This window comes from Sturnira hondurensis, unplaced genomic scaffold (genome assembly GCF_014824575.4).
Source record: "Sturnira hondurensis isolate 20B ecotype Veracruz unplaced genomic scaffold, ASM1482457v3 Scaffold0021632, whole genome shotgun sequence".
In the NCBI taxonomy this organism is placed as follows: domain Eukaryota; kingdom Metazoa; phylum Chordata; class Mammalia; order Chiroptera; family Phyllostomidae; genus Sturnira; species Sturnira hondurensis.
In genome coordinates, this window is record NW_028094263.1 from 3543464 (window position 1) to 3555572 (window position 12109).

The following is a 12109-nucleotide window of genomic DNA, read 5'->3' on the forward strand; positions in this document are numbered from 1 at the left end:
ACCCCTCCCCCCAGCCCCCCCTCCCTCCCTCCCTCCCTCCCGCCCCGCTCCTCCTCCTCCGCCGCCACCGCCTCCTCCTCTCCGGCTGCTCCGGGTTTCTCCAGCTGGGAAGGCGCCCGGGACCCTGCCGCTGCCACCACCACGTGGCGAGGGGCGCCCAGCCCCCGAGGTGCGGCTGGGCCTGGCAGTGCTCCAGCGCCCACTGGCTCCCTGCCGCGCCAGACCCATGCTGGGCGCCCCCTCCCTGACGCCTCCCTAACGCAGTGTGGCGTGGCTGGGTTTGGAGTGTGTTGGGGGCCTCTGCGGACCGTGCCAGGGGTCAGGTGCTGGTTTGATATTTGCTTTGGGGCTGTACATTTTGGGGAGGAATGAGGTTATTTGTTTGGGGTTGGTATTTTTCCCCCCGCCTTTGCTCTTTTTGGAAGGCAAATATTAGATCTACTCTTCGTTGCTCTTGGGCATTGCTCTGATAATAGATACACACCACAGAGTCCAGTTGGAGAGATGAGAATTAAAACCAGTAGCTACTCCAGAAAAGAAAGTGAACTAAGGAGGTCAAAGGTTCAGTTAGGAAGGGGACAGCTTTCATCCCACACACACAATCCTCTTCCACCAACACACAAAAACATCCACAGGCCAGCAAAACGAAGAAACAGATTTCACCCTTTCCACATGGATTATTTGTGCACCTGCCAAACTACTGAGCAGCAGATGCAAGTTTGGGGGGTGGGGGTTGTTTGCCACTTTCTCACTGTGTGACCTTGGGCAAGTTACTTAACTTCTCTGAATAAAGTTGGGGATAATTCCCAACCCATTCAACAACTGGGGAAGAATGGGGATCAGGGCTAAAACTGCTGACCCTCAAGGTGTTGATGGGCCGTTTTCATCAGCCTGGCTGCAGGGAGGGAATGGTGGGGGAAACTGGAGGTTGCTGGCTAAGTCCCAACAAGCCAATCCTGGAAGCAGGGTATAGGCTGAGGCGGCTCAGCATATAGCTGTGGAGCTTCCTACCTGGAAGAATTCAGGCTACTGGGGACCTGAGTCTACCTTTCTGGTTCCTGGCAGGTGGAAGGATGAATCTGGAAGGGGTCGGGGGAGGAGGAAAGAAAAGGTTTTCTTGCTGTGAGCTTTGAGAAGCAGCAGCTGCTGCTGCCATCTTGCCCCACTGTCGGGAGAAGATTGGACTGAGGGGTGAGACTGTCTCCCAGGAGAGCCAGCAGGGGCCTTGGACTCTTTCTCTTCAAAGAAAGGGATTCCCAGTCTTCCTTCCTCCTCCTCCTCTGGGTTCCTTTTACAGTCCAGAACAGGAAGGCAGGTCATCCACCTGCTGTCTGAGGCACTGGCTCTCTCTGAGTCATGTGGGACAATGCATCTGCCCTCTGGATACAAAGTTCAAGGCTACCTAGCTAGGACATGTCACCCCACCAATCCTGAAGACTAGGCAGGTGTCACCTGTCTTAATGCTGCACCTGTCTTCTGGGTTCTTTCCAGAGCAGAAGACAGGGCCAAAGATTGGAACTAGACTAGAAGGCGTGGTGCTCCCTCTGTGGCCTTGATGACTGTGGATTTGGCTACCAACTAGACCTGTGAAACTGACTGGCAAACCTCCCTCACTGGAAAGGGTAATGGGTCCAGGTGCCATCTGATCACACACTCTAGTAGATGAGCTGTCAGCCCCTGCTGCAGCTGGGCCACTCAGGGCACAGGTCTGAGTCACAGCCAAATGGTTTATCCTGGGTTCTAGGTGGTTGGTAACAAAAGCTCGACAGAGATTAGGCCTGTCTCAGGCAGGTGCCCCTGAAATACCTCTTCACCACCCCCAGTCTGGACCTGGTCTCATCCCATTCCTTGTTTTCCGGTTCCGTTGCTCACACACAGCAGTTCTGATAGCAGGGACTGCATCCCATCCACTTTTTCCATCCCCAGGTGCCTGATGCCACTTGCCCATGTGCATTAATTCATTCAGCAAAGATTTCTTGAGTATTAATGTGCTGGATATGGGAATACTGTGATGAGCCTGTCTCTGAAGAAGAAACACGTCTCTCTTGCCCTGATGGAGCTAATATTCTATAGAGGAGTCAGGCCAAAAACAACAAAAAGATGATTAAAAAATGAAACAATTACAAATTGTGATAAAGAGTAAAAAGAAACTATGGAACAAAATAGAGAATGGGGGTGGCATATGCTCTAAAGTAATCAGAGCAGATTTCTCTAATGAGGTGACATTTTAGCTAAATCTTTTAAAAAGTATGGTTATTGATTTTAGAGCAGGGGGAAGAGAGAAACATCAATGTGAGAAACATCAACTGGTTGCCTCCCATATGCACCCTGACCAGGGATTTAACCCCCAAGCTAGGCATGCGCCCTGACCAGGAATGGAACCCCCAACCTTTTGGTGTACAGGACGACACACCAACCGAGCCACACCAGCCAGGGCTAAGCTGAATCTTAAAGGGTAGGGAGTGTTCTTGGTTGAGTGAATGAATGAATGAAGTAGAATGATTTTGGATTAGTTTTTTCCCCTCTCTTGACAGTGTCATCTGAGAGAGCTGGAGACTGGTCTGAACCCATGATGCTATCAGGGCTTCATCATGGTAGAGGCAGAAAATGGGGAAAAACCAGGGGTATAGTCGAGGGGAAGTGAGGTAGGAGCTAAGGTGGGATGAGAAAAGGGAAGGTGGCAGACAGCTGGTCACGCACGAGTTGCAAACACGTCTGGACAGCACTGGCAGGCAGTGAGAGCAGACTGCTCCCGCTAGGTATTGGTAGCAGAGACAACGCAAAAGCTGGGCTGAGTTGAGTGGCTCCTGAGTGATTCCCCCCTGGGAACCATCAGGAGAGACTGTCTCCTACTCCAGGACTTTTGCTTTGGAGAAAGACTTTGTCTTTCCAGTCCTGTTCTTGCCTGAAAAGAGTAGGAGGGGATGGTGTTTGTTAGCAGCAGACAAAAAAATTGCATCAACATAAAACTCAGATGACTCAAACAGAACCAGGCAGGCAGGAAAATTGATTAGAATGTGTGATAATGCAGGGTCCAGGGACCACCTTATTCCCCCAGCTCCAGACCTTAGAAAATTGGGGTTCACTGCAGAACCATTCTGGGATTCCAACTGCAGCCTGCTGATCTTTCCTTAAAGCAGAGGTTTGGGCAGTGGTAGAAAACCTTTATTTCTTTACCAAATTCCCAAATACCTTTGGAAGTAGCACATCCTCTAATCAAATTAGCCAGGTTTGGGTGGAAACTGTTTTAATAACTCTATGCTTCATGTTCTTCACAACCGTGTTCATTTCTGCTACCACCAAACAGAACTTTGAAAAAATTACATTACAATTATTATAGTGCTACAATTTTGATAGTTACAAGGCATTGTCCGTTACAATGTGACCTCCATAGGGTGCAGATTTTATTTACTTCATTCTCTAATGCCTTAAACAGTGTTGGGCATGTACTCAGTATTTATTGATCAATTCATTTAATTAATGCATGTGCAAGGCCCTGTGCTAAAAACTTCATATCCATTTTCTTTCATTGAGATTCTTACTTCACAGATGAAATAATTGAAGACCAGAAAAGTTGAATTTGCCCAAGGTCATACTCAAAAGACTATACAATATTTTGAAGGGCAGAGCTCAGAAAACAGCAAGCATTGCTTATTGCTATGGAGAACTTATACAGAGCTATTTCTTTCTTTAAAAAAAATCCTCACCCAAGGATACATTTGATTTTATTAAGAGAGGGAGAAACATCAATGGGTTGCCTCCACACCAGGGATCAAACCCACAACCTAGGTATGTACCCTGACTGGGAATGGAACCCACCACCTTTTGGTGTACAGAAGGATGCTCCAACTGAGCCACTCAGGCAGGGCCAGAGCGGAGATGTACTTCCCTCTCAGAAAATAAGGTACATTTCACATTGAGGAAAGCTCAGCTCAAGAATTTTGGGCCTAGGAGCACCTGGGAGAGGGAGCAGCTCAGGCCTCAAAGGCCTCATGCCCAGGATCAGTTGAGAGCACTGGGGTAATTCAGATGGGGAGCTTACTTAGCAGCCCAGTGGCCACCAGGCACCAACATCCACCCTGCCCCCAGTCCTGGTTCCCAAAAGCTTCTAGCTCAGAGGGAAAACGGAGCAGAAGTGCAGGGAGATGACCGTGACTGCTGTAGCTCAGGGGGTTGCCTGTCATGCTAGAAGGTCACCAGTTTGATTGCAGGTCAGGGCACATGCCTGGGTTGTGGCTCAGGTCCCTTGTTAGGGGTGTGGGAGAGGCAACCAATTGATGTTTCTTTCTCCCTCCCTTCACTTCTCTAAAAATGAATAAAACCTTTAAACAAAAAATTCAGGGAGATGGTTCAAACCCTAATTGAGAGGAAAACTGACTTCATCCCCGAATGAAGAGTTGCCAAAAGGTTAACAATGGACTTCATGATGAATTAAGACAAAATCGCTTTACTATTTAATTTCAGAAACACTTCATCCAGGGCTCTGTTTCACCACAAACTAAACTTGTTGGGAGCAGAGACCCATCTGCTCCGCCTACCATGCAGCTACGCGACAGTCCAGTGGGACAAGCACGGTCCGTGGAGTCAGCACTGCTTGCCTAGCCCATAGGACTTTGGGCAAGGTGCTGATCCTCTGTGCTTGTCTCTCTCTCTATAAAATAAGACTAAAATGATGCTTTTCTTACAGGATTGATGAGGATCATTATTACTCTAATATGCTTACTACAAGCCTGTTCATAAAATGGACACAACATAATGACTACTGACTAATCCTGTTCTCATCCCTCCAGTTAACCCAAGGTTAGGAAGCTGGCCTGGCCCTGGTCGGGTATCTCAGTTGGTTATAGCATTGTCCAAATACACCCCTGGTCAGGGCACATACAAGAATCAACCAACAAATACATCAATACAGGAACAACACATCCATGCTTCTTCCTTTCTCTGTCTCAAAACAAAACAAAAACCAAGGCTGGCCTGAAGACATCCAGCAAGTGAGAAGTGAAAGAGCTTAAGTCTTCTGAGGTCCTGCTATTCCCAGGTTTCTGGACGCTCTGCCCTTCAAAGGCTAAGTAATGCCATTCCAGAAACTCCCTGAACTGTACTGACATGTCATTAGTTCAACAAATATTTATTGAAGGTCTCCTACACATCAGGTGCTGATTCAGTCTGGGGATACAGTGGTAAGACAGGCCAAGGTCACCGCGCTGAAGAGCTTACATTATAGTTGAGGAAACTGGCAAAAAAATAAGCAAACAAGTTTTAAATATATAAAATATTTAAATAGTCCTGTGAAGGAGATAGATGCGTACTATGAATCTGTACAACATGGACCTTGAATTTATATTGCTAAGAAGCTGACAGAATCTGTCTGGGGCAAATGTGAGGAAAGCTTGGATTTTGCTCTCTGTTGGACACGAAGTTGAACTTGAGCTCCATGTGACCTTGATCTGATGAGTCAATCTTTCTGCACCTCCTTCCTCAACAGAGTAAGATCTTTGGCCAAAGTAAGATATAACAGAACGTACAAAATTCTCCCAATGTTTGCTCTTTTCCACACCAGGCTGGAAGCCCTGCTTCGGAAAGGTGGGACTGTAACCCTGTTCTGCATCCTTTTGGGGCACTTGCTAGAGGTATATGGGAATGGGGAGTTACCCGGAGAACTGTTGAAAAGGAAGAAAATTGGGGGGGGGGGGCAGAGCAATCCTTCCCTGCCAGTAGAAAATGAACCAATGCCACCTGTTTCTCTAAGCACACCCTTGCTGGGAAGATGTCCTGGGTCGATTACTACTGCTCAGGATTGAATGCAGTCTGCTAAGAATCAGGTTACCCTCTATAACCTAGTAATCAAAATTGGGCATAGACATAAAATATTAGAACTTGTTTATATTTACTTTTCATATAATTGCTTTTTAATTCTATTTTTATGTCTCATGATTATACAATATACAGTACAGTAGTACAGGTACATAATTCATAAACACTTGGGGGTAGGTATGATCAGAATCTAATGTCAGGGGTGTGCATCCAGAAAAGGTAAAAGGCCACATGAAGGTGAAGGTAGGAGAATGAAGGTTAGCCCTCATTGGATCTGCCCAACATAAACTAAGAAAGAATGCCTTTCCACAGAGTAGCCTGCAGGTGCCACTATGCTAACAAGCAGGATGAAAGGAAGGACCCAGTTCCTTAAATTCCAAGTTAGTGTTCTTTTCTCCACAAGTTTCTGGGGGCAAAAGTGGAAGCAGAAATTAAATACACGCCGCCAACTAAGTGAAAAGCCAACCTTTGGACGAGCCTTTGAATAGCCCACATCGTTAACCTGAAAAATGCGTACAAGACCGAGGACAACCTTCAGCAGCTTTGCAATCACTCTGAACAGGAAACCTCCTTCAGGCAGTGCTTGTGCCCGGCAGGGAACACCCACTCCCACTACATTATGGACAGTCCATTTTTAAGACAGGCGTGCCTGTCCTCCTCCCCAACTCACACACACATCACCACCACACGCTCTAGCTCCTTTCAAACCATTCATTTCACCTCCAAGGAGGTGACACCATCTGGAACCAAAAATGAAGCAGCAAAATGTTCAAAATAAAAATAAAGCGGACTTTATTTAGAAGATAAAGGTGGTGGTATCAGTTTTGGTTAATAAAGTTGGGCTCAAGTGTTTTAACAGGTCTTTAATGCCATCACAGACTGGCATGCCAAGGGCATTCTAAATGCCAAATACAGATTGAGTTGTTTCGAAAACCAAGATGCTACCAAAAGCTGATGGAGTTTGGATTTCTCTTAAAGTCAGACTAACACACTTCTTAAATGAGTGACTAGATTACTTGGTTTTGAAAGTGAAAACACTACACTGAGCAATTCCCCTCCCTTTCTCCACAAGTCCCTAAAGCAATGTAACAGTTGCCTTTAGACAGCCAACATGTCAACAGGGGAGCTGAGGGGAACTCGGAAAAATGAAAAGCAAAATTAACAAACGTAATTGTAATCGATATAGGCAGCTGCCACTTGTGGCAAACCAAAGCCTAGTCCGATGCCCATTTTCTTCACGTTTGCATTGACATCTTCCCAAGCAGACGGTAACTACATTCTTGAAGGAATGTGCCAAGACTAGGGTGGGGAAGGCCCAGACATAATGGACAGAATGCATTTTGTATCCAGTTGCCTTAGGTGGTACAATTGATTCAGGATAAATACCCAGACTATGGAAAATCCACTAGCCAAAGGTAACTAATAAAGATTAAATGCATAACCAGTGCAGAATAACTGCGAGGCACCAAGACCACAATCCAGCCAGCCAATTTTCCTCCTTTCCATCACTGAATGGATCTGGGAGAAAGCATTAACAACAGCACTTATCAACTGCTTCCCTGGAACAAAACAGGACAAAACACACGGAAGGTTTTGTTTCCATTATGGTTCTTGGTGTACTTTATTCTCCTGCTGTCTAGCTAAGCAGCCCACACAGGACAAATGGGTAGCACTGAGGAATGATCATTTTTTCTCTCCCCAATATTCCTGCCCCAACCCTAAGCCCTGACCAAACCCTATCTATCAGGAATGGTTAGTGTGTCATCATTCTTTCCCTTGAGGAACAACTAAAATTTAAACAAGGCATTAGCGGGCCAGGCCTCTTCTAAGTAGGGCTTAAGAGCTGGTGCACTCTATTCACGAGTGCCCTTTCTTCAACACCTGGTTTTTTTTTTTTTGTACACTGGTTCATAGATCGGCACTTGACTTTGAACCTGGCACCAAAAGGCACAATATCTGATACCCTGTACAAGAGCTATTAGAGATGCTGCCATATGGATGGGCAAAACTGAGCCAAGCCCATGTGTGAATGCAAGGCTTGGACAGGGAGGGGGAAAATGGCAGAGAAAATGCACAAGCCCCTATTTTTTGCTAGAATGAAAATGAAGGTGGGATTTTAAGGTCTTGTTTTTTAACCCTCCAAATACTAGTAAGTGTTTAAAAAAAAAACATCCTTGGTGTTTTTGAAAGCAGCATATTCAAAATGCCAGCAAAAATTCCTAATAACTGCAAAACCAAAGAGGATCAAAGCTCACCAACATCCCTTATTGCTGAGAGTCTAAAACCCAAATTCAGGGTGCCCTGTTCCCCGTGTAAAAAGGAAAATAATTAAGTTTGATTTATGGTTATCACAGCACATCACACTTTTAAAAAAATATTAAAGTGTGTGACTGGGGGAATGTTTGACACCATTTTATTCATCTTCAACTTTAGTGGAAAAATATAACCTTTTTCAAGTGCCACTTTCATCACAAGAGTTCTAGTCTCTCTATATATATTCCTTTTTTGTTGTTGTTGGTTAGTTGGTTTTGAAGTGCAGCAAGAGACCAATACCGCATTGCAGTCAATCAAATAAGAGAACAGAAGGCCAAGCAGTTTCCAAATGGTTATTTTATCAGATTGTTCGAACATTAAATTTATCCTTGTTTGCAATCCAAAAGTTACCTGCAGTTTGCTGTATGTGTGCGTTTACTTTAGTGTGGACTTATTTTCTAAACTCTTTGGCACAGTTTTCTGGGGGCGTTCAGGCTGCCTTGATACATGTCAGAGAGAGCTTTCCTTTTGTGCTGCCAATCTGAGCATTTAACTTTTGGTTTGTTTGGGTTGTGGCTTTCTTTTGTTTTTCAAGTCTGCATTCTTTATTTGTAACAATTGTGTTTTTATTTTTCTATATCTTCTAACTCCAGAGTTTTCTTTTTCTCCCCCCTCCCCCCCCCAATTCTACATTCACAGTTGAACCATATTATTAGGAAAGGCGCCTTGATGAAAAGATCAGGATGGGAGCTCTGAACATTCGTCAGTGTTTTCCCTAGAATCAAAAAAAAAAAAAAAAAAAAAAAAGCAAACCTAAAGAGCGTCTTTCCCTTTTTTTTTCTTTTATATCTCTTGTGCTGCATCAGTAGACAGAACTTCGGTTAGTTTTATGAAATGCAATGTCTAACCCCTTTTTTTCTGGGAAAAAGAAACTGCAATGACTTGAAGTTGAGAATGTGGATACCGCCTCACTCACACACACTCATTCTCAGACTGTAAAGAATCCCTCACCCTTTTAGCCGGCACGTATACGGTACCGTGTGGCAAGGTACACCAAAGGTGGGCTCAAGACCCAGGCTCCATCTTTCTTATCAGTAGCAAAGGCCAAGCTGCCTTTTACAACAAAGCACCACAGCTGAACCCAGTCCCTCCTCCTCTCTCACACTAGTCATTCCACTCAACACTGGCCAAGACAGAAAAGCTAGTTCTAGCCTCTGCTGGGAAGAGATAACTTTCTTTTAAGCAAGTAAATCCATCGTTTTTTTCTCTTCCAAGATGGCCGACGTTATGGTTCTCTACGAAGTCAGTGCTTACTTAGCTCACTAACAGCGTTGCTGTTGGCGGCTGCGGCTGCGGCTGCTGCTGTGGCAGGATTTTCAATGTGGTGTGTTTTCAAGCCTCACTCACTCATCCTCTCATTCCCAAACATTCAGCATCCGTGCACACTCCTCACTTCCGGGTTTTTCAAAAGATTGGAGATTTCCAGTGGGGGTCTCAGGTTATCATCCCAATGGTAACAGATCTAGAAACAGATGGAAAAAAGGTCAATCTCTGAGATCACATACACCCAAGTACAGCCAAACTCCTCTCTGATTCCTACAATTAAGTACTCAGAGGCCTGAATGGAACGTGTCAACTTTTCAAAAACTGATTATTTTTCTCTTCCTATGTGCCTTCTACCTGTTCTCATTAGCACCTACATCAGAGGGTGGGAGGGAAAGCAGAAACTCAAAATAGCCATTTTTGCTGAGATTTGTGAAATAAAGGAGTATGTGAGAGGAAAATAAATTAAAACTACATTGCAGGCAGGGGTCAGACAACTCTGACTTGGGCTATGTTCTGTAGAAGCAGGCAATGTCTAAAGGCACTGCTGTCAAGAAAAGTTGGTTGAGCGTTGCCCTGCAAAAGCACAAGTTTTGATTCCTGGTCAGGGTACACATCTGGGTTGTGGGGCGGCCCCATTCAAGGGCGCATGTGAGAGGCAACCGAATGGCGTTTCTCTCCCTTTCTTTCTCTGTCCCTCCCCTCTAAGAATAAATACAATGAAAGAAAAGAAGAGAGGGAGGAAGAAAGAAAAGGGCACAGGGAGAGGAACAGAGTGGAAAAGAGAATGATGGGAAAATGCCAATTACCAATTTTATTAAGGCCCCCAAAACGTGGGGACTTCAGTGAATCCTAATTATGTAAGTTCTGTTCTTCATCACCACAAGGAATCAAGTAGTTGGCTCAAGGAAAGACTGAGATTGTTTGACCCTCCTACTAACAAAGCTTAGGAACAAAGGCCTGGCTCACAGGCACTTAAATGGGCAAGAGCACGAAACAAAATACCAAATGAAAGGCAGTCTTGGCAGAACAATCTAAGTAAAACGCTCCTCCTCCCCAAGACCACAGCAGAAAGAAGGGAGTAAAGACAAGCTCTTACCAAGCTTGATTCTTCAGTTTCCTCAGTTCTTTTGTTGCCCACGTAGCGAGCGTTTTTGCTTTGTTAGTCTTCGATCTCCGTCCTTCAGTTAACAGTTCATGGATCATTGGCCTAGCTTCTACTAATTTCAGTACATCCTTCCCAAATGCTGTACATAAGTCCCTGTGCAGAATAAACACACCTGAAAATGAGCTCCTGGCCTGACACCAGTATTATGTACTGAGCTTCTCAAACCAGTGCCAAGCTGGCTATGGGTTTCTTACTCAATCACCTATTTTTTTAATACCAAAAGAAAAATTTTAACTTCTTTTCTAAGACTTGTCTTGCCTGAAGTTAAAAATTATTGGTCTATATACAAGTGCTCTTGCACTTAAATTTCTTTGTGCTGTAATTTCCATGTACCCTTTAGTTGTAGAAATTTCTTAGTGCATTGAAACCCACTACAAATCCTTTCAGCTGTATCATCTTGAGGGGGCCTCTGCCTGTCTGCTGCACAGCTGGTGCCTTGTGACCTCTCTCCTGTTAGATTCTGATGCCTGGAGAGCTTTATTGGTTTATTCACTCAATATGGTAGAGCACCTTTTCCAGCTGGGGGCGGAGTGGAAATTAAATGTATGAATGGTATGTTTTAAAGACATTGCATTGTGTAGTGAAAAAAACCTTATATATAATGAAGTCCGCCCTGGCTGATGTGGCTCAGTGGATTGAGTGCTGGCCTGTGAACCCAAAGGTCTCCAGTTTGATTCCCAGTCAGGGAATGATGCAGACACTGGCCCAGTGTCCACAGCGTTATGGATGAGACATGAGACAAATTCACACGGACTACCAAGTCCTGTGGAGGAAAAGGGACGGCATGGCCACTCTCTCAAGGGAAGAGTGCGCTGACCCTTGCCTAGACAGGGTTTTATTGGGTTTAATTTGCGCAGGACTACAGGTACAGCTTATTAATCATTGTCAGGCAGTAAGGATCAAACAGTAGAAAACATACAAAGAACTATTAGGGCTTCTTCTGAGTCAGGGTCTATCAGCTAAAAGGCTACAAAACTTTGGGAAACAAACTCATTTCCTGCCTGGGCCCCTATCATTTAACTAAGATAATTCTTAGCAAAGCAGGTTTCACAGGGTTTCACATATCCTTTCTCAGGCCTGATCACCCAGGGAGCCCACCCTTTCCAGCACAGGGCTGCACTGCCCTCTGTCATTGTTTCCAGCTTAAGTCAAGCAGAGGAGGCAGATAGCCAAGGAATTTTAGAAAACTTCTCGCAGACTCAGGGGAGTCAGGCTTTGTCAAAGCCAAGGGGCAAGGGTCCATCACCTCCTTTCTCCATAGCCCCCCAACTCCTTCCCTTGGGGCCTCCACGTGATCATGCCTGTCTTAGGTCGTTCCCCCCTTGGGGAATCTTACCCATCATTGGCTAACTGATCAAGCACTGGGGGCCAGTTATGAAGAAAGGAGCAGAAGCAGCGCTCCTGCCAGGGAGGCAAGCTTTGTCTCCTTAGTGGCTTATGGTCCGAAGGTCACTCACTCAGCCTTAGCCATGGGGGTTTACAACTCCTAAAACCAGGCAGGGCGGTTCTCAACAAGGGCACATGTCTGGCGGTTGAGGGCCAGGTCCCCAG

At 45.3% G+C, this 12109-nt stretch overlaps 1 protein-coding gene across 1 annotated transcript in view; it reads right to left on the reverse strand.

The window, feature by feature from the left end:
- Nucleotides 1-7507: 7507 nt before the first annotated feature.
- The window catches only part of KPNB1 (karyopherin subunit beta 1), a 31200-nt gene continuing 26598 nt past the window's right edge, over nt 7508-12109 (reverse strand). The window contains exons 21-22 of the mRNA XM_037033570.1: nt 10490-10651; nt 7508-9589 (exon numbers count right to left, since the gene is read on the reverse strand). Coding sequence (XP_036889465.1) covers nt 9589; nt 10490-10651 — 163 coding nt within the window. The 3' untranslated portion in view covers nt 7508-9588. The remainder of the gene's footprint in view (nt 9590-10489; nt 10652-12109) is intronic.